General features: G+C 37.1%; 1 protein-coding gene across 2 annotated transcripts in view; it reads left to right on the plus strand.

Annotated features, from left to right (window-relative positions):
• LEMD3 (LEM domain containing 3) overlaps positions 1-27,128 on the plus strand; it is a 51,398-nt gene that overhangs the window by 7,593 nt on the left and 16,677 nt on the right. For both annotated transcript variants that reach the window (XR_007504631.1, XM_049792184.1), the window contains exons 2-6: positions 13,472-13,506; positions 15,902-15,968; positions 23,125-23,192; positions 25,117-25,196; positions 25,277-25,425. Coding sequence is in view for 1 of the 2 variants with exons in the window: in XM_049792184.1 (XP_049648141.1) it covers positions 13,472-13,506; positions 15,902-15,968; positions 23,125-23,192; positions 25,117-25,196; positions 25,277-25,425 (399 nt within the window). In the remaining variant the exon portion in view is untranslated. The remainder of the gene's footprint in view (positions 1-13,471; positions 13,507-15,901; positions 15,969-23,124; positions 23,193-25,116; positions 25,197-25,276; positions 25,426-27,128) is intronic.

A 27,128-nucleotide genomic window follows, 5' to 3' on the forward strand; every position in this document is an offset into this window, starting at 1 on the left:
CGTATAGGTTCCTTCTGTGTAGAAGGTTTGCTCTAGTTTACAACGTCTGTTGTTGAGTCCTATACTATCCACAATGCTATTTAGTGCTGTTTCTCTCCTCTGCTGTGTGTTTGCAGTCTACTGTGGAGGGTGAGAGGGTAAGGAGCAAGTGAGTGTGGATGCATGCTAAATGTGAAACAGGCAAATGTGGTGTGCCTGCTGGGGCGAGTTTGTTGGAGGAGATGTGCTGTTATGTCTGGTGTTGTGCAGAGATGAAGTCTTCTTTTTGCAGAGGAAAGGATCAAATTTTCTGCTTACTGAGGGTTGTATTGTAACACAGGTATTTTGAATAAAGCTGCCTTTTTAGAGTCTTAAATTCCTTTGGCTGCTTTAAATGAACTCTGAGTGACAGACTGAATTGATATAGAAGACTGTTTAATGTGGGGCGGAGAAGAGGTAGGGGCTTAAAAAGAGAGGTCTAACATTAAATTTAAGTGGCATTAAAACTTACTAAATAATCTACAAGATCCATTGAATTCTAGTAGTGGTAGTGGGTAAGTAAGAAATAGGTCTGTTGATAAATGAAGAATTATAAACCAATTGCTAGGTCAGTTTTTCCTCTGTCGTAGAAAAGGCCATTTGCTTAATTAAAAATTGGAAGGTGGCTTGTTAGAAAATACTTTTTTATATACATACCAAGACTTCCTTCACACTGCTTTTATTCAATTAAGTCTTAATACAGGGCTTATATACAGGTCACATCCCCTTAACCTTTTCTGTGTTGAAAAAGTACAAGAAACTTTTATGCTTGAACTCTTGGCGTCTTGGGTAAACGCGGCATCAGCCTGTCCTTGCTAGGTAGTCAACTGAACTTCATCATGAGAGGACTGCTGGGGTGAGTTGGATAAATGTAGTGTTACTCCAGACTAGATTTTTAAGACCACATCTGGATCTTAATTTCCCTTTTCTCCACAGAAAAGAGTTTCTTTGAAGGTCAATTAAATCTCTGAATTGCTTATTGGAGAAGCCTCAGACTGTCCGTTAACTTCATAACCGCTTATGTTAGCTTTTGGATGTTTTCAATAGGCTGTGTATCAAAGCCACTCACCTTAACCATCTGTCCCCTCAATACTTGTCATCTCACTATGTAGTTACACAATAAAACATTCCACAGCACACTCATTCAATAATACTTATCCCAGAGTCTGTAAAGTATCATCAAGCTGCCCAACATGAACTCCTCATGTCCAGTGTTCCTGTATCTCACAGACAACTTCATCAAACAAATTTTTATCTGAATGTTTAGATTTTGTTGGTCATAAAGAGCAAAAGTCTAGCTAAAACTAATCTGAAACCTGTCAATAGATATTGAGCTATGGAGCATTTACTGTGAATGAGGGATTTCAAATATCAAAAGGTAGTTGTGTGGTTTGGTTGGGTTTTTTGCTTTCATTTTTTTGTGTTAGTATTGCCTGAAACAGCTCTTGGTTGTGGTGTGTGGTGGTTTGGCTTTTTTTTAATTCGCAGGATATTTTCTGGGAAATGGTAAAACATTCATCATGAAATTTTCTGTTCGTCTCTGGCATTTGACCTATATCTAAAAGTTCAGGGGGCTGTTTGTTCTTTTTCAGTTGTATGCTTCAGACCACCGAAGAGGGTATTTGTTAATTTTTTTGAGTGACAGACTGGGTGGTGCATGTGTGACAAACCCCTGAGAGGCCTCATTCAGGCTATGGAAATCTACAGTCAAACCGAATTATTGGGGAGGGGCCTGTCTGGCAGTCTTGCTTGTGCAGTTTCTCATTCTTGCAAATTCCTTGGAAACAGTTTACTGTTACTTTGTAAATAAGAGAAAATGATTTACAAAATTCCTTGGTGGGATCTTGAAGAGGAGAGTGTGATGTCAGGTTCATCTTAGTCTGGTTTTGTGTTGGCTTGCACCTGTTGTATGATCCAAGGAAGCTTCTGGAGGTAAAAGGCATAGTGTGTTTCAAGGAAAAAGCTGGAAAGGTGTGTGTGTTTGGTTTTTTTTTTTTTTGTCAAAGGAACTTTGTGCTGTCTTGGGGAGACTTTGTCTACCTGACAAAATGAGGTTAGAGATGCAGGTTTCCTTCTGGAGAAGGAACTAGTCTCACTACTTGTTTTTGGCTTTTGTTTCTCTTATCTGTAAGCATGTGAAGTACTGCTTACGCAAAAGCAGTTTTGGATAAAGGTGTTCCTAAATCACTGTGGGAAATGGGTAATCTGAGCTGTATCTAAAGGATGTATTCATGTTTGGGTACTTCGTATTTTGTGAATAATATCAAAGCGAACATGTGTTTGCTGTAAACTTAGGGAAAAAATAAAATGGAGTGTTGAGAACATCTGAAAGAGCTATACTGTTGTACTGTCTGTACAGTGTCCTTTGAGCTAGTTGGTTTTCATTTCTCATTGAAAACCAGAAATACCAGCCTTTTAAGTACTCCTGAGAGCTCATTCATTCAGAATGGGCAGGTGTATATGCACAGTCTGACTTGGTGATCCTAGGTGTATTATGACTGGTGTCTGTTCAAAGTTTGACTTCCATCAAAGGTGGTACTCCCTGCAGAAACGCTGTAGATGCTTTTTTAAGCTTGTTTACATTGAGCACTAATGTGTCTGTGTACTTTGGAATTGGATAATGCAATGGGTAATGCATTTTTTGATTTATAACTTTACTGTATTCTTTCTCTTGACCTTCAGCTAAAGTTGCTGCTTATGAGCTAACAACAAAAATGTGCAGATTGAGTACAAGTGCACATGAAGTAGGGGGAAAAACCCCAACGGGATGTTAAATCCAGACTTGTTTTATTCCTCTCTATAGGATGTGTAGTATTAAAGTAATTCCTTTGGAGGGAGAGCGAACTGTGGAGGGAACACATGAAAGTAGCAGCCCTGGCCCTGGTGATTTGAGGACCAAGGCCAAACAGGGTCTGCCTATCCCTTCTGTAAGGGAATGAATTAGCATGTGATGTCCTTTGCCATTCAGGAGATGGGAATGTACTGAGCTTCTTACACAAACCCTGGCATCAAACTACTAGCTATATGGCCAGCTATACTTCCTTAAGCATGACATAAATGGTTTGAGGAAGAAGAGTTCAGATCTTGTTTTGTACAAGCACCTAGCTTTGTACTACTAAGTAGTAGTGACTTACTACAGAGTTTTCGTGTATCTACAAATAGTCAATGGTGTGGTAAGGTTTTATTGTCCCTGGTGTTTGAGATCTCAGTAAGAGTCACTTGTTCTTCCTTTCCATTCTCTTTTTTTTGCTGTTTCTGTACAGCAGATGAGTTTCTTGCCAAGATAGGTTCTTTATGCTCTCTAGATCCACCTGGCTCAGGAGAAGTGCACACAGTACTGCTAGAAGATTCGTCAGCTTAATCCACGAGCTGATGATGTAACCCTTTAACTAATAGGCATAACCTGTTTAATAAACAATTATGATAACAATATTGGAAGCCTTAGTTCAGCGGACTCTTCAGCTGAGTATAGGAGCCATGGCAAGGCATGTATATAAGGATAATGGTGATGTATGGCTGTGTGGTAGTCCAGTTGTTCCCTTCAGGTAATAATTTTGATTTGAACCAGCCAGTTTCTGCTATCAAACAAATGCAGCTGGTATGGTGGACAGCCTGGAAGGTTAGCCAACTCTTCAGAGTCTTAGTCCAGCTGAGTAAAAATGGAAGTCGCTGAATACTGCCTACTTTTACTCACTTCCAGTCAAGTGGTGTTATGTCTTGAATTACTGCTGCGTTTATCCTGGTTTTGAGCTCTGCAAACTTCTGCTATGTGTGGTGGGCAGTTTTCCTTCTTCTATTTAGCTAATATGGATACTTGTGGTAAGCTGGCTGCTGCTTCCTCTGTGAAAGCTCATCTTTGTCATGACGGGAGACCTGCTGGCAAGTACCTCTGTATGTCTTGCATAGAGTAAGCTCTTTTTTCTCCTTAGGATACACTAGGGTACCTATTTTCAGAGCTTTACTGCCATGTCCAGGCTTTGTATAGATCATTGTTCAGCAGTTCTCCTGCTCTTGGTGCAGCAAGCAGTGATAGACCGATGTGCGCTGAATGGTTAAAAGGACAGAGGCACAGCAGAAGCTCAGTTTTAAGTATGAAAAATCCCTATGTGATCTTTATCTTGACTTTGTTAGTGCATTTGCTGTCATGATTGAGGGTCTCTCTTAAGAGTTCTCCTGTTAGTGTTCTCTATTTGAATGTTATCTTTGGATGCTGTAAACTGTTCGTACTGTTATAGTATATTACTAATACTTTGCAACTGAAGTCTGCCTGGAAGGAGAGGTTATAAGTGGGTATTTTTACAGGAATCCTTCCTGCTTGTACAAGATCACAGGAGTGTTTCTGTCCAGCCTGGGCCCTATGGCCATGACAGTAGATTTAATATTTAATTGCAGAATTACATTGATTCTTAAACCTTCTGTGTTTTAATAACACTTGCTTTATGAGGTTTTTTTCCATCTTCAGCTTTGGAGTTTGAGGAAAGCAGACCACTTCCTAATTTAACATGGAGCTGCTGGTGTTGCCATATTTTCAAGGTGGAGTTTCCCCTGCTTCTGAATATCTTTGTGGGTTTTTTTTTCATTTGTGTTCATTTATTGAAGTCATGGGTGGTTTTTGACCTTAAAGTATAAGAACCTAAAATATTTGGGAAGGAGCACAGAAGAAGGGAGAAGAGCTATTTCAGAAGCCTATTCCAGTTCTCTTGCAAGCGAAGGTGTTCTCTACCCATTGTAAAATGCAGGTAGGTGTCTTAAGTCTTACGTTTCTCCTGGTGATGTTTTGCAACTGCTGATAAAAGCAGTCTTAGTGTGTTGTTTTTTTTTTCTTTTTTAAGAAAAAACATTTAAACACTAGCCTATAATGGAGACTGTGTGTATGTGTGTGCAAGGAATGTAATATTACCTAATTGTACAATGCTTGGCAAATGCACTTCTGAGCCATTTTTCCTAACAGAACACAGACAGCTGCTTCCTCATTGAAATGTAATGTTTTGTAATATAATGTAAAAGCGGCTGTGTGCAAATTCCATTGCTATAAACCATTCCCTTACACTAGTAGAAATAAAACTGGAGAAGAGGATACTTCATTGTAAGAATTGTTTTACCTTTCCCCAAATACAGATAATGAAAAATGATTTTGTAAATAACCAAGCATCTTAGTGTGCTCTTGTACTGAGTATGCTTCACTGAGGTTAATGGAGGCATAGGGGAGATAGAATTTGGGGTGAAGACCAGTTCCTGGGTGGGTGTAGCCGCTGGAAGTACAGTCTGGAGTGTTTGGTGACTGGCACTTGCTAATTCTGATGACACCCCCAACTCCTGAGTTAGGGATGTGAAACACTGCCTGAGCCTTTTCTGCCCAAATTTCTTAATCTGTCTGGTTAATTTCCCTGGAGTTGGGGAATTAAAATGCAGTTTTGTTTTCTTGCCAATAGTGGTGTTCTCAAGCTTGTTCTGTTTCTTGGTGTGGCTCCATCGGTTCTTGTTTGGGCTCATTTGCTTGTTCCTTCACCTATTGCATACAGTTATTTTCACAGGGTCTGCTAGTAGAAAAAGTGAACTTCCATGTTTTTCATATGTACAGGCAGGTTGCACATTCTTGCTTTTGAAACAAGCAGTGTCTGTACTATAGCTCTGTAAGTGGTTTTTTTTCTTCCCTGAGTCTTGCTATGGTTGATGGTGATCTTTAGGAAATGGGAGACCAGAAAGAAGGAAAGGCAGTCTCTCTGTTAGTATTTGCAGGTGTTAGAGGTATCAGCTCTGTTTGAAATGGGCACTTTGATGCGGTAGATTCTAGCTGGCAGCAGTATTCATGGAGTGAATGTGGCAATAATATAGTGAAAACTTCTTCTGAAGTCAGCTCTGATGTTTTGGCAACTTTCAGTTCTAGATTTATTTTATAAGGCTTTTTGCTTAAAAAAGGTGATGTTTTGAAGAACTGACTTAGAACCAACTATTCTTTCAGTTTCACAGTACTGGGATATCTACAGGCACTACACAGATTAAAATATTTTACTTTCATCTTTTAAGCACAAAACTTATTCTAGGTTTTCAATCATTAATACAGGTACTAGAATGAAACCTAGTGAAACTGAATAATCTGTTGAGAAGCTCTCCCAAAACTTTAGTGTCTCTTCTTAAATGTGGACCGAATTGACATGACTCTTAAGAGCATCTTCCAACATTCAGGTCTATTCTAACCAGTATTTAAATAGGCAGGAGTAGATTTAAGCATTTTTAGAAAGGGTGATACAGCTAAAATATGGAGAGGTTTTTTTAAGAAGCAGTGAAGAGCTCCAAAGAGAAATTCTGGTATTTCTTACCCTTTTACTTACAATAATGAAGACTGATATTTTCAGGGCTGATAGAAAATATCTGAACTGAAATGTCTATCCCAAATATGATAGTTTTAATTCTTTTAGAGGTGGGTTTTGTCAAAAAAGAGATTACGAAATAATTTGGTTACATCATCAACGCTTATATCACCTATTGACAAACAATGAATTCAAATGATACTGGGGAAGAATGAGCATTAAAAGCTCTCTAAACTGGGGCAGTTGAAAAACTGACTTGATGTTAAGGAAAGATTCAGGTGTTTTTAGAATTCTCAAATCCCTATGGTAGATTGTGCTGCCGTTCAAAATTGGTATGGCCAAGGACTATTCAAACTGTAATGGTGTACTGATTTAGAAGTATAAAAACTTTTTCCAAAGCACACAAAGAAGATCTGTAGTGAAGGAATTGCTCAGCTTGACATATGACTTGGTGTCTTAGTATCAAAGCACAGAGACTTAGCCTACTGGTTCAAAGTGGCTTCTACCTGAATTAGCATAATCTGGAGATGGAGGTCATGCAAAGCTGCTCATTTGTGTTTAGTGTTGAGTAATTGCAAAGAGGAGAATAAAGGCAGGATTATTTTAAGCTGTTTGAAAGATGGAGCTCTGGAATAATTTAGTTCCTGTAATAACTTATTTGTTTGTTTTTTTTTTTTCCTGGCATTTTAAGGTTTAGGAGCTTTAAGAGACAGCATGTTAGAATTGTCCTTGACACATACACAGTATGTCACTGGGTGGAATCATTACTTGACCCCAAACTTACAGAAAAAAGTTAGATCTGATTGTTGATGTTAAAAGTACCTGGATTGTAAAATTATTGAGAACTTGTTTCCAAGGTTGTGTAGAAAAAAGCTGGGCTAAAGGCCTCTTTTGCATAGCAGTGCTTCCAGTATTGTTGCTTCTGCTGTTAACAATACATTATCCAGCTTTTTTTCTTTTTTTGACAAAGAAAAAATTCTAATGGAAAGTATTAGGTTATCTACTTACTGAACACGACTTTACAGGACAAATTTTGGAAAAAATACTGCTTCTGTTTTGGGATTAGTCTGCTTGTGGCATGGTGGGTGGTGAGGAGAAAAGTACTTTTCTGTTTGCAGGGAGGAACATCTTAATTCTGATTCTAAGTTGCTAACTTGGAAGTGTGTGTTGCATTGTACAGTCTCCGAATCCTTGTGGGGATGGTTTTTGGCACTTTTGGTATCACCACATTGAAAAATTAATTGGGTTTAATTGGGTTAATTGGGATCATTCTTGTTTCTGTAGCTGTGGCTTTGCAGCTCCTTGGAGTTGCGTTGGAAAGTTGCTTTTTTGTTTATAAAATCAAATTCTCTGTATGTTCAGAAATAGATTATGGCATTACAATGATTCTCTTAAAAATGTTAGCTTAATACTCTGTAGTGGTCAAGAAGGAAACACAATGGTAGAATTTTCTATTTTTTAGGAAAGGAATTGAGAACAAAGTATATATGAGAGGATATATTTGAGAGTATCCATATGGCACTAATAATCCATGGTGCTCCTTTATTTTGAATAGTGTCCAACTCTGGTCTCCAACCTCAGAAAGCTCATAGAAGAGCTACAGAAAGGTTCAGAGAGTAGCAATATGATCAAAAGCATAGCATGGCTTTCATAGCAAGGAGGAATAGGACTCAAGTGTGGAAGAGTGAGGACCAAGGGAGAGACTGAGGAATGAAGTAAAGGCATGAGGATTATGGAGAGGGTGAATAGGGTCTGATTACTCACTGTCTCCTCTAATACAAGGAGGAGTTTCTCAAGTTAACAAGTGGCAAGTTCAGAGTAAGCAGAGAAACTGGTTTTTCACACGTGCATGTTTAGGTTATAGAACTCTGTGACCATATGTTGCTGAAGTTAAAAGCTTGCTTGGGGTTAATGTGGGACTAGACAAATTGGTAGGGAAAAATACGTTGGAGTTGGTAACCTGTCTCAGGAAGCTTCTGAGGTGCAAATTTTTTTATGACTGGGAGAATATTTTGTTGAAATGTCAGCATATACTTTATATTCTTGCGCTCTGACACTCATTTTTGCCACTTTTGTTCTGTTGATTTCCCCCCTCCAGTTAGGGACAGGTGTCTCTGAAAAGAGTAAAACTTCTTGCTACTGCTGGAGGCAGGATTCTGGGCTAGTTGAATCCTGGTTTGTCCTGGTGGGACTGTTCCTTCATGCTTCAGTTTTGATGTTATCTGTTGAAGTGTATTGAATACTGAAACTGCAAGAATGGCAACGCTGTTCAGGGCAAAGAAACACAGCATCTAAGAGACAGCAGTAGTGGAAGGATTAGCGAGCTACCTTTCGGCATCCTAATTTGGTGAGCGGAAGGTAACTGGATCCCTTATTTTGGTACCATGTTAGTGATACGGTTCTAGCTTATATCCTAAGCAAGGGTATTTTTATTTGTGCATGTCTTCTTTCTAGGTATGACTGCCTGTGAAGCTATGTCAGTCTTTGGAACTTGTACTAGTAAGGCTCTATAAAAGCTGACTTGTGTGCTCATGAATGTCTGCAATTAGACTGCAACTTCATGTCTGTTAAACCATGCTTTGAAAAAGAGAAATCCCACTTTGTGCTCCCTGCTTGTCTTGCTGAAGAAAACTAAACCCTTGTAAATACTATGTCTGCAATTGTTACCAATGTATTAGGGAGGAAAATGGGCGGTGGTGGTGGGTGGTTTTATTGTTACTTTGAAGATGAAAGCTTCTGTAGTCTTGTGAAAATTAACCTTGTATGTTGACACTGACTGTGCTTGTATTCCTAAAGTTGAGCATCTCTGTGAGATGGCTTGGTACATGCATTTGTGTTGATGGTTCTGGTTGGAATGCTTTGGAGCTGTGCTGTGAGCCTTAGCTTGGTATTGGTGACTTTTTGTTACTTGAGACTGACCAGTTCTGCCATTCTGAGGAATTCTAGTAAACTGTCAACATTTACAACTTGTCCCAACCCCAACAGTAACATGTGTAAATTAGTTACTTCTACGGGTCATTAGTAGTCTTTTCAGTTAACCAGAACAATATTTGCATGCTGCTTTGATTTCTTTTGCAGGCTTTTTGGTAATCTTACCATCTTGTTCTTGATTAACTAGCATTTAAGTAAGATCACTTATTAAAAATGGAATTTAAATAGCATATCCCTTCCTGTTCTGCAATCAAGTTTCATGTGAAGATGATGACCCTTAGTGTGCTTACCTTTTGTTTCCTTCCAGATCTGGCCAAAGAATCCTATTATCATTACACCTTACCAGGAATAAAGCTCTTCCTCCAGTGTATCAAACTTTGATGCAAAATGTTTAGCTATTACAGTGTTTCAGGCAAGTTGGTACAGTTACCTTTGTCAAGTTTTTGAGGTTTTTTCTTCCATGAGAGTACTCTTGCTTTTTTATCCTGCAGGTAGTATTCATGTGTGGCCAAGTAAAACTGCCATGTTTCTCTCAGTTTTGGTGCTGTCTGGGGAGTTCTAATGGATAATGAAATTGCCATGTCCAGGTAGTTTGTTGCATCCCTCCTTTTTTTGAGGGCAGTGGATGTGGTTGTTGGTTGGTTGGCTAACCACGAGAGAAGAGCCCCTGGGACATCAGTCAGGAGATTCCTGTTTTAGAAAATGCTCTTGATAGTTTTTAGCTTTATAGTATAAGTAGGTGAGAACTTGTTCTTTGAAGATCATAAAACCGTGAGCTTGATAGATAGACTACTTTCAAGGCTGGTAATTGTTGCTCTATGGTAGAGGTCTTGAACCCCTTTTGAGGAGGAGCCTGGGAAGTATGATAGCTTCACCTAAGGAACTCAGCAATTAGTTACTAAATTAATGCTTAGTTTGGTAGAACAAGAACTTGTTACTTTAAAACTATACTTATCTATTGTATGAACTCTCAGGAAACCTTTTGAACCAATAATGTTGACGTAATATATTGAAATACCTTAAATGTGGTGGAGTAGATGAAAACTTTAACATCTGTGGCTGGAGCAAGTGGGAGGATTTGCTAAGAGCTTAGAACCTGGACAAAAGAAAGGGTGGATTCAGAACAGAGGCATTACTGAAGTAGTTAAGGAGTGGCCTTATTAACTCAAGTTAATCAAGGTTATGTGGTAAATAGATGCAGATTGATTAACAGTTGTTAATTGCGTATGCATCTGATAAATTGCTGCAGTTGCATTTAACATACTTGGCTGTTAAGGCATCAAGCATCCTAAACTATATTAACTTCTTATATAAAGTGTATCTCACCTACTGGTTAACTTGCCATAAAATCACTAACTTCAGAGGGATTTCGTGGAAATCCTATAATGTGAGTTAAAATAATGAATTACAAGGATTTTTAAATTTTTGTAATAGATAATTTTGGAGGAGAGCCCTTGTTTTTTTGGTCACTTTAACCACTATGTATTTGTGAAGGAGAGGCAAACATTGACTGATCTGCATTGCTTCAATGTAAATTCAATGTTTTAATTTATCCAAATATGAAGTTGCTCACATGTGGCATTGACTTTACACTGGAATTGTGATACAGGGAGGATCTGAGTATAGCACCACCATTGCCTTCACTTAATTGCTGTATGTAGAACTGTATGTAGTCCTAGTGTATGTAGAATTGCAGCTGACAGTTTTCAGTTTGCACCTTTGCAGGCATGGAAGTACTGCATTTGTTTGTTCTGTGGCTTTTGTCAGTGCTAAAATATATGTTGCGTATACTGAAATACGTACATGGTTGTGTCTCATGCCCCACCCCCTTTCCCTACCCCCTCCAATCTAAAACCATATAATCAAGATTTCACGTATGCTCAATAAGATTGACCTTGGGAAGAGACCGTGATTACATAATTATCCTGTCTGGATAACTAACGATCAAACAGGGAGGTTGGCAGTCATCTAGAGCCTTGGCTGTGTTTCTCTAATCCTATTTTAGGCTATTTAGATTACAAGTTTAGTATACTGGGAATGTTCTGCTGAGTTAATGAATGAAATACATACAAGCTTTGTGAAGTTGGTAGCTTGATAATCTAGTAGGCAGTGTCTGAGAATTTGCACCTATGGAATTAATCATGGAAGTGGTACAGGGCTTGGTTTACAAGAGTACTTGAACATCATCTGCTTCTATCAGTTTTAATTAATCTGATATCTGAATCAAGTACTCGTATGTCTGTGAAAACCTGTCCATGTGTTTGCGTGGGTTGGTTTGTTTGTTTGTTTTCCCATTTGCTGTGTCAGAGGAAGTTAAAGTGCTTCTTGCTGTTGGGTGGGTAGCATGCTTAATTTTCTTCAGAGCTCAGGCACATCGACAAACCGTTGTTTGCAAAGTTTCAGAGAGTCAAGCTTTCTTTTTCTCACAGAAAACATTTTCATTGCCCCACTGTTCTATACATCATTTATTGGTTGTAATTGTACAAAGGTGTTCCTTACCATTGCTACATGTAGGAGCAATGAAATGGTAATCATTTCCACTTGAAACTTGCCTTTCAAAAATAAGGTGAAGTGAGTCAGCATCTGGCTGCTGCCAAGAGTGCCATGGAAGTTTGTGCAGGTAATAAAAATTACATTGTTTTACAAACAATTCATTTTTCTGTTATAAAATCTATTTTTTTTTTTCAATTAATCATCCAGATACGATTATGCTTGGCAAAGGTTAGGGGATCCCTGGTTTATAAGTTGGTTCTTAGTTTCTTTTGCATTCTCCACTTCTAAATGAGAAATCTTGCCATGAATTTGATCTAGTGTGTCCACCTTTATTTCTCTTATTTTTCCCCTTTATAATTAAAGTAACTGATCAGCTTAATAATGATGGTTATGGTTCAGGAGTCAAGGTACTGTCAATCAGCTGACTGTTGGGGAGGCAACTCCTGATGTTTTGTGAATACCTTTACGCGTGGGAGTGCCTTATAAGTCACGTTGGTTAACACTGTCAGAGGCTGTTGCTGAGTTACCTTCAGATGCAAGCAGAAATGCAGTGTGAACAGCTGCAATATCTGGTGTGTGTGTGTAATTAAGTATTTTGGACACTATTTAAGATGGTACTTGTCTTTTACTATGCCTTGGTATAGAAGGTTGAACTGGAGGATTTCAAAATGCATGAAATTCTTCCCAGACTGAGATTTCTTCCAGGTTCTCTATGCAAATGCATCAGACTTAAAAGTAGTGGAAAGTACTCTTTTTCTTTTGGAAGAATTCTACTTTTTGTAGAACTGTATATGGAGCAGTGTGCCCTTTCAAGTGCTACCTGTTCTTGGTGTACTTTCAACATCAGTGTGATGACATTTACAACCTTCAATTTTGTGTCGGGTTTCCCAAGATAGATTTTTCTCTTCTTTTGCTTTTGTGCTTGGTGAACTATGGTCAGTAGAAGCTTCACTTCCTGTTTGAACAGTATGTAGAACTGTTAATATCTGTATGAGCTCAAACTGTGGGTGAAGAGTGTGTAGCTTAGAAAGGCAGAAAGGCAAAACAATATGCTTTAATGGTGATTGCTTCCTTTTCAGTTACCAGCTGGTTGGTCTTTTAAGTGCAAGCATAGCACAAATTACTTGTCTGATTTCAACTTCTCTTCCTTGAAGAATATATTTTTGTAGCCAAGAGGAATATAATAAAGTTACGCTTTTTAGGAGCTCTGGAAAGTGGTTTGTTTAGAAGGGAAGGAATGGTCATCTAGTCACACTGCACTTTTCATCTGAGCTGTCAAGTGTCATCTCTTGTCAAAACAGAAAATGCTGATGAGTTGTACAGCTTTGTGTTGTATGGATTATTGCTTAGTAAAAAAAGTAGTTTTACTTTTTTAAACTAGACTAAAAAATATAAAACCTTCAAATTAGGCATCAATTGCATTGACATCTTTAAAGCAAAAGTTTGGCAAATGGCAAGCATGGTTTTGTTTGCATGGAAATAGCTGTGAAATTTGCAAATATACAAGATACTGCTTTAACCTAAATGCTAGTATAGTGCGTTATCAAATGCAGAGTTAAGTCAAAGGTTAATAGCTGTCTAATTGTTATTTGTCAGATTATGGATTTGTTTGTTTTTATCTAAAGATTACAGCGTTGTCATAAAGCTACAGTGCTGGTATACCTTTTCAGTATTTTCAGACTCTAGAATTAATTAGTTTTTTTCTCTTTTTTTGACAGCCAAGAATCCCTTCAGTGAAGAACTAAAAATAAAAGTAAGTAAAACCACTTAATATTGAGACTTTAGTCTGTCAAATGATTGTATAAAAACAATATAGATCAGTTCAGAAGGATGCAGTTTCAGATGTTTTGCATGAGATTAATGCACTTCTGGAAACTCTAAGGTTTTGATTTTTTTGTTTTTCATCTTGGGAAATGTAACTAGGATTACAGGATGTGGCTGTGGCATGCTGGTTGCTTTATATACTAAGAAAATGTTACATAATTTGTGTTGTAGAGCTATGAGGAAGAATTGTGGTGTTCTAAGTTTTGAGACTAAATGTATCAGTTTGTCTCTTACTGTTACCATTTGGCTTCTCAACCTTGAAAGACAGCTGGTAAGAGATGATTGACTTGAAACACCAGGATCTTACTTAGTGCCATAGAAGAGCAAGGGTTAGCTTCCTTCAGAAAATGGATTTAAAAGTTCATTTTTTTCACATTGATTCTATTCTGTTACTTGTTCCTATATTCAGTCTTTCAACTGGAATATCAGGATAACCATTTTTGAGATGTCACCATTGAAGGTATCTGCCTTATTAGTTCCGCAGCATGCGTTTTGGTGGCTCTCTCTTCTGGCCTTCAGTCTTTCTGCCTGGACTGTAAACGTAGTGACCTGCTTTTCCTAGGCATATCTAAGTAGGTATTGCAAGATAATTGTGTGTGGATTTTTTTTGTCTAGGATTGAGCTCTCTAAAAGTGAATAGCTGTGTATTCTAAGTAGGTAGCCTTGGCTAGTTTCTTGGGTAGAAAATGTTTCTGAATCTTTTGAACAAATTGAATTTTGTGGGGTAAACGCTGAGGATTCTTTCAGAATGACTTTAGTAGTGCAGAGAGAATGCATCTTGTGCACTGGACTTGGCAGCTTGAGAACCTGTTTTGTGTATTGCTGCCTTCTGTGTTTCTTGTGTACTGTTCCATAGTAATCTTACTCCATGCTTGATTGTTCTTTAGCTACGAAAGTTATACTGTTCAGTTCCTTCTTTTAAGTGGTCTGACCAGTGATCTACGAAAAAAGAAATTGTTCACAAAAGTGTTTCACGTGTCTGTCTCAGTGTAGCTATTAGCGAAGTCTTGGGTGTACCTACTGGCAAATAAATGGAACTTGGAGTACTGCTGTTGTGAGGTGTGTGGTAGAGGACTGATTTTCCTCTTCTGCCATGCCTGGTATTTTCCAGCCAGGAGATGAGTTAATAAAGTTGGTTAGTTTCCTGGGGAGTACCAACTATATCAATTGAATATCAATGATGGTTTTGTAGGACCGGAACAGGGAGAGGTGATGCTGGTGATTGTTGGTATCATCCATGGGAATTAATTTGTCAAATGTTTGCTCAATGAAAGAAGTGTTCTGCTTTTTGGTAGCAGTTTTCTTATGGAAAAAAAATTGGCATGTTTAAACTTAAAAATTGTCAGATAGTGCTGGTGCATCAGGGAATTAAACTTAAAATACATTGGTTTTTTCAGTGTGAGTATAATCAGATACACAAACCGGAAAATTACCTTCCTTGCATATTTTCTGAATAAAGGTTGTAGTCTTCTCAGCCATTTGACTCTATCCCAGGAGTCAGAGCCAACTTAAAAAAAACCCCAATGTTTTAGTATGGCCTTTAGTACTTAGTGTATGTAATTGCTTGTTCCTCATCTTTGTATTTTAAATAATTCCTTCTAATAGAAAATGTTTGTGGATATATTTCACTGAAATTGCTCAGTATTTTTATAAGTTTAACTCCCCTGTAAGTAACAATTATATGACATTTGTGCTTGTTTTGGGAATTAGGGCTTTTTATACTACTGGCACATGCAGGAAGTGTCAACAAGATTGTATAGTCCACAGTTTTCTGGTGTTGGTTGGTTAGGGTTTTTTTGTGTGGCTTTTTTTTTTAATTAAGTTACTGTGGTTTGAAGGTAGACAACAAATGTCTTAGTTTGCTATGAATTTCATGTGGGAATACGACCAGATGGTACTTTAGTGTGGCTTCTATGAAGTGTCACTGCACATTTATTAAGAGTAAAATGGTTTAATTTTACATAGTAGCTGTCAAAAAAACCCCAAACGAAAACCCACCAAGCTTCTTTTGGATCATTGTACTGTTCTCTCAGTAGTATTAAAATAATCTTTTGAGCTGTTGGTTTCTAACTGGCAGATCCATCACAGTCCAGAATGCAATCTAGTTTAGTTTCAGTTAAGATCTGAAAAATCAATATTGTGAATACTTTGATTAAAAATCTATTGCTTGTATCATTGTTGATGTGTGAAACACTACAGCTTTCCACCTGTATGTGTAAAACATTTTTTTTCTTATGGCATACAAAAATTTTGGGGGTAAAGAGAAGAAAAATATATCTCTACTAATGTTTATTTTAACATTAATGTGTTTTTTCTAATTCTAGGAAGATGAAATAAGTCTCATGATGAACAGCTTATATGCACTTCACGATAAATTGGCACAAGTAGCAGGTAATGCTTTAAAAATATTGTGACTAAGTGTTTTGGCAACAGCTACAAAGAAGTCTATGCTCAGATAGTGATTTGCAACAACTGGTATATGCTGGGGCCCTGATAACTGTTTAGAGTTCCATTTGGGGAAACTAGAAATCCCATTTCTAGCTCACTTACATTACCTTTTTCACCAGTGTAGCACCTTTTGTTGCAGTGTTTTTTAGTTAATGGGATAAGCTGTTGAATATTGTGGTCCTGTACGGTTTTGGATCTAATGTCTTAATGCTTTATTAAGCTGATTTCATTAAGAGGTTTAAATATGCTATATGTGGAGAGGAATATGTATTTATTTTAAAGGTAGTTATTTCACTATGGTGGAAAAATGTCTGAAAACCAAAATACTTTGCAACAATCAGAAAATGGTTACTAATACAATGAACAGTAGTGGTTGAACAAGATTGCCTTGTTAGACAAAATAGTTTAACTTAACCATACTAATTATAAAGTAGTGAGAAGTGCTGTATATAGTAATGTCAGGTGGTGTTTAGGATCAGTATTAATTATTGAATATTCAAAGTAAAAAATAGTGTTTTTGCCTAGAGTCATAATTAACACAGCTTTAAACTGTATAGATATTTTACACATAATCAGTAAATGGTAAAGTTAAGACTGTATTTATAACTTTGGCATCTGCTGAGTGTGAGTTACAGCAGAATTTATTTCATGACTGTTAAGCCATTTATTTATCATCCTTGCTTATTTAATCCATAGCACATTTAGGAGGCAGTGGTTTCGGGTTTTTTTTTGTTTTTAAGCCTTACTGTTCTCTGTGCCAACTATTTGTTTTGCAACAGCAAGTTTCACCAAGAAGGCTTTTCCACTTATCGGACATTTCTCAAACATTAAAAAATGTTGAAACAACTCTGTCAGATACGAGGCTGACAATTTAATATGTCAGGGCTATATAGGAAATCTGTGAGAAATTTGAGCAGCTCGGTAATAACTCTAAGTTGCAAGAGTAATCTTCCTGCAGAAGCTTTTTGTTTCCAGAGCATTTACAGTATCTGCAGTGAATAAAATAGATATTTGGACAAACCCCACATACTACTTCTTGTTTACATTATTCTTCAACCCAAAATAGTGAAAATGATGTTAATCTGAGTACATGCAAAATAATAGCTGCTTTAGTCTTCATTTTGTTGCTTTCTGGCTGCGAATACCTTGCAGCGTTGATTTTTCACAGGTCAATTACATCTTAACATGCTTTTATCTCGTTCAAACTATTTCATACTTAATAGATGGTGGTAGATAATTCTGTGCTATAAATCATTGGGGCCAAAAGAATTTTTTTCCATGAAGGGTAGCCAAACTGGTATGTGTAGGAATGTCTTATGAGACCCACAGCTGTGTGCAGTAGAGCACTGACTGGCGTGCAGTGGAAGTAATGGGTTGTGCTACTTCTCTCCCTCTTTTGAAAAGAAAATAGAACAGCTTGCTGTTCCCTCAGTGTGTCATCTGGCCCTCTGGTGGCCATACAGTAAACAGTGTTCTTGCCTGAATAAAAAAGGTTTGGCACCTCAGTTCTACATCAGTGAAAGAAAGGGAGTTTTCTTCATTAGCTGGAGCTTACTTATGTGCACGTACACTTACAAAAACATTTACCTGTCTGCCTTGTGAGAGGAATTTGTATGCTCCAAGATGACTGCTTTCTTCGCCAGTTCTCAAAGGTGCATTAATCTCTATTAATTAGTCTATTCCTGGCCAGGAGATTCTTCAGTACTTACTTTCAAAAAATAGCTATACTTTCTGGTTAGATGATCCCACAAACTGAAGCTGTGTTGTGAGATCACCTGGTTGCTCAGCAGAGTAGCTTTCTTGCAGTCTGAAGAATGACCTAATTCATCTGTACTTAGAAGTTATCCTCAATGCCAAGTTTCTTGAGGTATGAGAGGAAGAAGTCTGCCGTCTGTTTTTGAATACCGTATTGATGTAGAACTGGCACAATATCTGGAAGCTGTTTAATAAAAGTCATAGAACAGAGAAAGCTGCTAGAGAGATGCAGGGGTTTAAGTGTTGATCTTGTACACAGCACACCACTTCAAAGGGCAGAGAAGTAAAGGAATGTAGTTTTAGTAAAAGTGGTGCTTTTCAGGTCTCTGTCACATACTTGGAAAAGTTTCTCTCATTTCAAGCTTGGCTATGAATCATTGTTCATGTTATAACTATTAATATTAAAAAGGCAGGCTGGAAACTTGCAGTAGTCTGTTCTGTTAAGCTTTATTCAACATCTTGACTACCATGAAGATGGTCACTTCAGAAATTGGTTTCTAGCCCTCTTTGTTTTATTAGACTTATTCCATTTTTACTGAGCTAGTTTCTTGCCCTGTCAAATTCAATTGGAGAGCAAGTGATGGGGCTTCTATTTTAGAAGGTAAAACACTGGAAGTTGTTTGAAGGAAGAAAAAGGGTAACAGTGTGATAATTTTATTTGACTTAATATATACTGTGTTCCAACTGTAGATACCTATTCTGTACTGTGGTGCTCTGATATGATGTAAAAGAATTTAATTATCCTCTATAAAAATAGACTGCCTTTAATGCATCACTGTTCTCAGGATTACTAGTCTGCCAAACCTATGGTGAGTAATGCCTACCTCACAAGAAACTAGAGGGAGAAGGAGTATCTATGTACTCATCCAGTTCTGAGTTGAAGTTTGTGTTCCTGTGTTCTTGTGTAGTGGTTCAGCCTTTCTTCAAAACAGCAACTCTTTATAGGCAGTATATATTTCAGTGCCTAACACTTTCTCCTAAACCAAAAGATGTGCTTTACTTAAATTAGACATCCTTCAGACATATGTTGATTACTGGATGTCTTGGTCTTTCATGGAGAGACTTCAATAGATCACATCCATTTTCAGCAAGGCTTGTAAAATGGATAAACCTAACCACTATATCCACAAGAAGCAGCCAGCTACCTATGGGTATGACCCTTTTTTGTACATAAGGAATTTTTATTTAGTTAAGACATTTCTTTTGCTTGGCATTCTCTACAGAGTGATGATCTATCAGATTTGGATGGTTCCCTTCTGAGCTAGTAGACAATTAGACTTCCATATGTAATAAGGCTTACTGATACATCCATGGCTGGAAGAAAATCCTGGCAAAACACTAGATATTGCTTAATTTCAAGTGTCAACTACTGTCTCTGACTGCTGTCACAGGCGGTGTGTTCTGTCACTCTCCTTAATCTTTAGTTTTTGATATTGTGCTGTTTCCAACTAGTGATTTAAAGACTATTTAGCCAGTTCTGGTTTTCTGCAGTGTTATTAAACTGTTGAATTTGCCTTTGGGAGATCAGGCACTCTTGCTCTCACAACACTTGTTCTGCTCCTGCTTTTCTTCAGCTACCCACTTTAGCGTCCTGCTGTAAGTAACCTGTAAGCATGGGACCTGCTAAACAAATGTTTTGTACACCATTTGCTTTTTGTATTGGTTGACTGTATCACATCAAGCTATAAGCTAGTGACCTGTGCTAAATCCTTGTCTTCCTTAAAGTATTAGATTTCCACTGGGTTTTGGTTCTGGTACTTTTAAGAAAATGATTTACATTGTAAAGCAAATATTTTAAAGTTCTGAATATTTCTGTTAAGTGTATATGCTGCAGCTCATAAATTCAGCTAAATGCCTAAGTGAAAGTCAGTTTCAAATGTTCTAGCCTGCATGGAAACGCAGATCCCACTTACTTTCTGTACTGAAAGCAATTGTGAGAACAGACTTAAATGTTTCTTTTGAACTGAGCCTTTAGTTGCTTTTTGTTAGTATTTCTAAGAGAACAACTCAGCTTCTTATGTGACTTGCCCAAGTACTCTAACATAAGCTAAAAGGTAATTTTGTGATCCTTGTTGGGATGTGTTACTTCTCCTCTCCCTACAAAGGCAAGTAGAATGGTTCTCTGATTGCACTTGAAATTGAAGTGATCTGTGCCCAAGAAAAGTTTGAGCACAAAGATCCATGCTTTCTGTAAGCTCACAATAGGCGTTTTAACAGAGGGACAGTTTTTACAAAGAGGTTAGACTTCTCTTGCAGCAGACCTGTGTAAAGGTTTTGTTTTGTTTTGGGGTTTTTTTGCCTCTGCTTCAGTTTTATTCCTGGGATATAGGGCCTCAGATGGAACAGTTGGGAAACATTTTTGGCTCAGACTATGGAAAGTGGGTTTCCAAGCCAAGTGGTTAATGATTGCACCAAAGTTATTCAAAGTAAGCCTTCATTTGCAGAACTATTAGCTAAAGCCTGACTGAAATGGCATATAGGAATATCCTGCTGTTTGCAGTAAAACAGAAGGTTGTCTGACTTGTGAATTGCCTAACTTTCTGCAGGCTTTCAAATGCAGAGTTTCTCAGAAGAAAGCTGTTAAAAGGTTCTCAGCAAAAGATGGGTTGGAATGAGAAACTGCATCTCCAGCAGCTTTTTGTACAGGACTGAAACTCCATAAGTCTGATTAGCTCACTCATTTCAAGAGTGGGAGGCAAGATGAAAGTGATTTTTTACACACCACTCCCCCACCCCCACCCCCCCAGCATTGCACGAAGGTAATTTGAATTGATGGGCCTTTGACATTGTCAAGGCCCAGGCAGTAGAGGTGTTTTTAACTGTTAAACTTGTTCAGAGGCAATATAACCTGAAAAAAATTTCAGAAGGGGGACTCTGAGGAAGCTGTCTGCTGGTTTTTGAAGATGAGACCATAAGCTGTGAAGTCAGTATGTTGGCTGCATACTGCATAAATGTAATTCCTGGAGGAAGGCAAAGTGAGATTAGAATTTAAAACTACCAAAGTAATCCAGTAGTCCCCCACCTGAGGGAGCTTTTCTCCTCTTGTAAGAGGTAATACCATGTTCTTGTAAGATTGAAAAGCTGAAATTAATCCTGAAACTTGTTTTATAAGCATTAATTTTTCACAATCCGGTCTCCTGCTTGTGTGGTTTGTTTGTTTTTCTTTTCTATGTATTAACCTCAACCTTTCTATTCTTTCTTATTTATTTCATGAATGGGCTTTCCTGCTTATCTAGATAATTAAAAAACAACAAACAAAAAACCCCAAAGTTTCTAAGCAGAAGGGTCTTGTCCCCCTGCTTTCGCAAGCTGTTTTGTTCACTTGAATTATGACTAAAATGCTTTTTCTGTGTTAGAAAGACCCCAGGAAGACTTCAGGTCTTACCAAAGAACAAAAAAATGTTAAATGGATGAATACCTATCAGACTTGCTTGTATCATACAGCTTAATACCTTACTGAGATTGTACATATGGCTTCTACAGAGATACACTTTGGTTTTGTTGTATTTATCCCATCAGTTCTAGATTTAAAACAATGTGTTTACACCAGAGACTATACAAGTATGATATATAGTTTTCCCAAGTCTGCTAATCTTGAAATATTTAAGTCACTGATGATTAGTCATGTGAATTTACAGGTTGTAGAGTTTATGCTGCAGAAAAAGAATGTCTGCCTAAATTACATATGAGAATAGCCCATATCTCTAATTCTGGGGCTGACTTCTAAGTTCAGAATGTTTTGTTGGCAAAGGTGGTGTCAATTTTCACCAGTGATCTCTGTAGTTTTGCTATTGCAGTAGACTCAGGCACTTTGAAAGTCTAAGATGTTGCATGTTAATTATCAAGTGAAGCAACTTTTAAAGTAGTGCCTTTTCTGCTCCGTGGTTGATTGAAAATACACACATGCATACAGGCTTAGTTCCAGCAGCACTTCTAGTCCAGGTAGCATATGAGCACTCTTAAATGAAAAGTGTTCCTATTTCTATACAACCCAACAGTAAAAGAAGAGCATCCCCATTACGCTGATGTGCTTTCAAGGCCAAATTCACTTAAATTTGTTGAAGTGTATTGAACAAAACTTTGCTTTAGCAGTCCAAGAAGGACTTTTGCTTCATAGAAACACTTATTTCTTTGGAACTCCCTACTAGGAATGAGACATGAAGATGCTTCTCCATAACTTGCTAGTGTTGCCTAATTTTTGTTCAGATCGCCTCAAATGTTCTTGTTTGTGAGGGGAATTAATACTTGAAGTTGCTCCATTTAAAGGGTATTCCAGTGTGGAGTAATTCCAACTTTAAATACTTTGTAAGAATATAAGCAATTATTTATATTATATGCATGAGTATCTTAAACTTTCCTAGCCTTGCTATGGCTTTGGGAATAATAGAGCTTGGCATAGATTTGGGAGGATAAGGCAGATGTAACCCTAAGCCAGTAAAAGACTGAATTTGTTGTTCACTATTTTGTTGTTTTGACACAGTAAAATTATAGTTACAGATGCTAAGATTTCTTTCTTTTTAGAGAGATCAAGAAAAAAGTGATTTGCCACTCCCTGACAGTTTTTCAGAAATGATGGCCTAGTGATAGATAAAACCGGTGTTAGATCTTTTCCTTTTCTGTGTGACTTCGTGTTGGTATGACTGTCAATACATGTTTTTTTGCATGAATCAGGTACCTTCAGTTTAGCAAAGAAAATCAGGAAGATGGTGGCACGTGGCTGTGAGGACTGACTGTGCATATAACATCTTATTTCCTGACTACTTCTGCATACTTTCCAAAAGAATTAGAAGGATGGTAAACCCACCAGTTTCAGGCCATATTGGGATTTTGTGCATGTTCAGGAAGGTGATGAGTTATTGTGATAACTTGGACCAATCTAATATGTAGTAACTTTGTAGTGCCTGAAATACTGTTGTGGATATGTTGCAACTGGAACTAACTTAGTCTGTATAAAAGATAATACATGTTTCAGAGTAAATTATTTGGAAGAAGTTGAATCAGGGTACAGCAACTGTTCCATGGTAACATCCTTTTGATAGTTCTTCATAGTATGTTTTGTTCTACTTTCAGTGTAAATATGGAATTATACTTTCTGAACAGTATATGAAGTTGTATTGATGTGATTTGTACATATTATTAGCTGTGACAGTCTTCATTTTTAAATTTTTTTTGAAGGAGAAATTTGTCCAGACATTTTTCTAAATTTTTAGTGGAACTTGTGAGAATTATTGAGCTACTGCTGCTTGTGTAAATTGTGTTAACTGTAAGCTTGTGTTTAGGTGACTTTATTTTATATAATGCAGTAATAAGTAAATAAAAATAAACAAAAGTTTAATTTTACCAGGGGAACATGAATGTGGCAGCTCTATTCAAAGAAATCTTACCGTCCAGGAGGCAGCTGCGTATTTAAAAGTAAGCAAATGAGGTATTTTTCATTGGTTGTGTATAAGATTTGTATAAGTTATAAATTGTAACGCCTGGTTTCATATCTAGTTGTACTGACTAAAATTTGACTTGGTATACAATGTTATTTGGAAATGTTTGGAATTTGTCTTTAACACATGCTACTTTACGATTTTTATTTGGGGGCGTAGCAAGATTTTGGGGGAGAGGGAAGTGAAATAAACTGGCTTAATTGCAATGGAAGCGTAGATGATAGTGATTCAATGGCATGCAGTTTTTTTCCCTTTGGTTAAAACACCAGGGCTTAAATTGAATTGATGGAGATAGTTGACCAACATGAAAATCATAAATTTATGAAATTCAAATCTGTAGACTCTTCTCCAGAAATCAGTATACTAGGTTTTGGGACTTAGTAGAAAAGGATACTGTCCTCTTTTCTTTGGGAGGAGAGGTTGACATGTGGCTCTGTGCAGCGGGCCTGACAGGCAGCAGCTGTATGGAGACACCATTCATGGATGCTTTAAATAGAAATGGTGAAAAAAGGCCTTTTTATTAACTTGATAGGTGTGCAGTATTATGAAATCCCACTCTGCTGTCATTCCCCTGCCTCGTTCCCCAAATAAAAGATGACTCTTGCCTTGTCTTGGCAGCTGTAGGGTTTATTTTAGCCCATGCTAGTGTACCCTTCAGTAGAAGACTACTTGAAGCTTTTAAAAGGCTGAAGAGTATAAGATTTCTTTGATTGGATGGGGGAAGTTAAGCTGATGTGACTTAATATACAAACATGTAGAAATTTTACGTTTTGGCAAATGTTTACATAGTGGACAAAAAGGGGCAATGTTAAGAGCATCCTGAAGAAGCTACTAACACTGGTTTATGGTTTGGTGATGATATTCTATATCTGCTAAAACCAGTGCATTGTGGGAATACATTGGAAAAAATGAAGCTGATGCCTGATAATTGATGGACTTACCTATCTATTGTGCTGAAAGAATGACAGTTGTTATCATAACCACTGTTTTAGCTCTAACAAGAAGCTCAAATTTCATATGAAAATTTGTTACTTTGCATGAAGTCTCATTAACCCTACAGTTCCTCATTTTGGGAGTATAAATATAACTCCTTTGCAGAATTTCAGTGTTCAGTGATAAAGTGAAAATAAAAGTTACTGGTTTTTTGTAAGTGCTTATCCTTTAATTCTAGGCCAGTTACATTATGTGAGGTTCAAAGGAGAGATGGAGGTAAATCTTTTTGGAGAGTATAATTTCAAATACAGTAGTAACTTCCATTTTTGCCTTTTTTTTCTTGCAAAAGAACATGCAAAGTGAACTGTGGAGACAGCCTTAGCTCAAATAGCAGTAGATGTTCTATGATAGCTGATACCAACTAATTAAAAAAAAAAGTAAATTTCTACATAGTAATACCAGTTCTTGAACTACAACACTGGACTATTTGCAAAATAGGAGTTAAAATTTATTTTCCTCAAGCTTCTTTAAAAAAACCCAAACAACAACAAAACAAACCAAGACAAAAAAAAACACACCAAAAAAGCCCCCACCTGAACTGCTTTTATAGGACCCATTTTCAGCTGGGTTTTTATCTGTTTTTTACTCTTGAAATAGATTTTCCATGAGCACCGCCTAGTGGTTGAATAATTTTTTTCTTGCTGTAGGTTAGAATTACTAATAATAAAACAGTGAATGTGCCTTGGCTTTCAAACAGTCCTTCATTTGAGGAATGCTAGTAAGTCAAATACCTGCTCATAGCATGTATAGATTCACTTTGTGTAGTGAACACTTATGGAAAATCTGAAGAATCAAGAACAAAACCACGTCGTTTTGGCTACTAATCTGTGCAATATCTGAATTCTATTGTGGCACGATAACTTTCTGGTTATTTATGGATTTACTTATTAATATTTGTCTTTTGACAGAATTTAGATCCAGAATATGAAAGTGTACTTAACACAGCATTACAATGGATCTTAAATAGTGGGGAAGACGTTGGCATAAAGTAAGTGGTCTTTATTTCTTATCTTAATTTCTTCTAACAGAAGGCATTCTTTTTCATAAATACTGTATATTTTTTAATAGGTGTCTCAGCAATGACCCTAATGAGATGGATGTCACTAATGTGACAGATGTGAAGTATCTGGAATCCACTAGTCCAAAGATGTCTTTCAGGTGTCGTTTTCGCCGTGCATTTGTTAATGTAACTCACAGATTATCAATATTGCTTTTGGGTAAGTTTAATTAAAAAATCAAACATTTTTTGTTATAACTTGTGTTTATGTAAGTGAACAGGGAGAAGTAAATGGCATGTTTAGAGAAAGTTTTTATTCAACCACAAAACTTGGAGTTCTTAGCAGTATCTTGATTACAACGCAGTTTGCTTTGCACTTCTGTTGCATCACTGTATTTTCACATTGGTTGCTATCATCTGCTGCTGTTGTCAGCTGAATGTACTCATTCTTTAGGAACTCTGTCTTTTTCCCTGCCAAAGCAATACCTTATGGCTTTCAAAAATTCCAGTTTGAACTGATCTGAAAAAGCAAAATGCTCAGTAAAAAGACATGATAGCCTTAATTTTGAGGATATTTCACTGTTTTTCCAGGAACTTTGGAAACATAACTACAGAAAAGATGATTTTCCTAGTTTTAGGAAAAGTTGGATACCCAACATGGTTGTCACCAAAAAGTCTTACCTCTCAGATGATGTTCTGAAAATGTATCTAGTCCTTCAGTAACACTAATTTGTTTAGTCTTTGATAGTTCTCTAGTTAAGCTTCAAATTCTTTCGAGTTTATTTAATTCTTAACCATACTGAAAACTATGCAGCATAAAAATACGGTTCAGCTGAATGTAGACACTTCAGTCCTTTCCTTGTGGCTGGTTAGAAATATTGAAGATGCAGTGTTCATCTCATGCACCTATTGAATATTTAATACTTTTTTAAATCCCAATATCTTAATAATCTCATGCTTATGAGCAGAAGACTTGAGACTTTCTTCATGAGCTTTTTGACAGACCAAAAGAATCAAAGGCAAACTGTCACAGATTGCTGTCTTCCTATTAATAGTCAATGTGAGGGTTGAATTGGGATGCAGAGATGAAACTCAGTATCCAAGTCAACCACTGGTCTCAGTCATGCTGAGCAAATTGCTCCTTGTCTCAACTTTCTCATCTGTAATTAAGGTTAATAGGAAGCACCGTTTCAAAAATAAACCATTGTATAAATGTTAGATGTATTGTCATAAACTAACACCCATTTTGGCCTAAAGTGGTGTCCCCCGGTCTCTTTGATGTATCAGTTAACATTGCCTTGTGATCACTGGTATGCAAACCAAACTATGTATAATTTGTGTATGTGTGGTTTTGGTGGTGGTGTGGTTTTTTTGGTGTTTTTTTGTTTTGGTGGTGGTGTGGTGTGGTTGTTTTTTTTTTTTTTTTTTTTTATTAAGAGATCACGGGTGTAGTGGTGCCCTCAGCCTGAGCTAGAAGAAGGAATAAGATTTTTATTTTCCACTTATGCTGTTGGCCTTCCTAACTAGATTGTCCTTTTGGGGAATAATCTTTAAAGTAATAGAAAAAGAGCATGCAGTACTTTGTTGCAAAAAATACAAATCTGTAGCTGAACTGAAGGAGTCCAAGTTAGTTTTGACTGGTATATCTAAAGCATGTGACTTGTATATGAATCAGTGAATATTGTGCATTTTTAAATCTTTAACATGTTCTAAATTGTCAGTTTATGTGACTTTTGATATGACTTTGAATTTTTCTGATATAATTGTTGTACTGTTTTTCTCCACAAATGGGTAAAATTTCAAACCACAGGCATGGGATACCAGCCTATTGTTAAAACAATGAAATGTTTTTCTAAAGGTAACTGCTCTTCAAAGTTTAAGAGTTTATGTTGCTGTGTTAGTAAATATAAAATATTGACAGTG

The sequence above is a fragment of the Accipiter gentilis genome, chromosome 34 (assembly GCF_929443795.1).
Source record: "Accipiter gentilis chromosome 34, bAccGen1.1, whole genome shotgun sequence".
In the NCBI taxonomy this organism is placed as follows: domain Eukaryota; kingdom Metazoa; phylum Chordata; class Aves; order Accipitriformes; family Accipitridae; genus Astur; species Astur gentilis.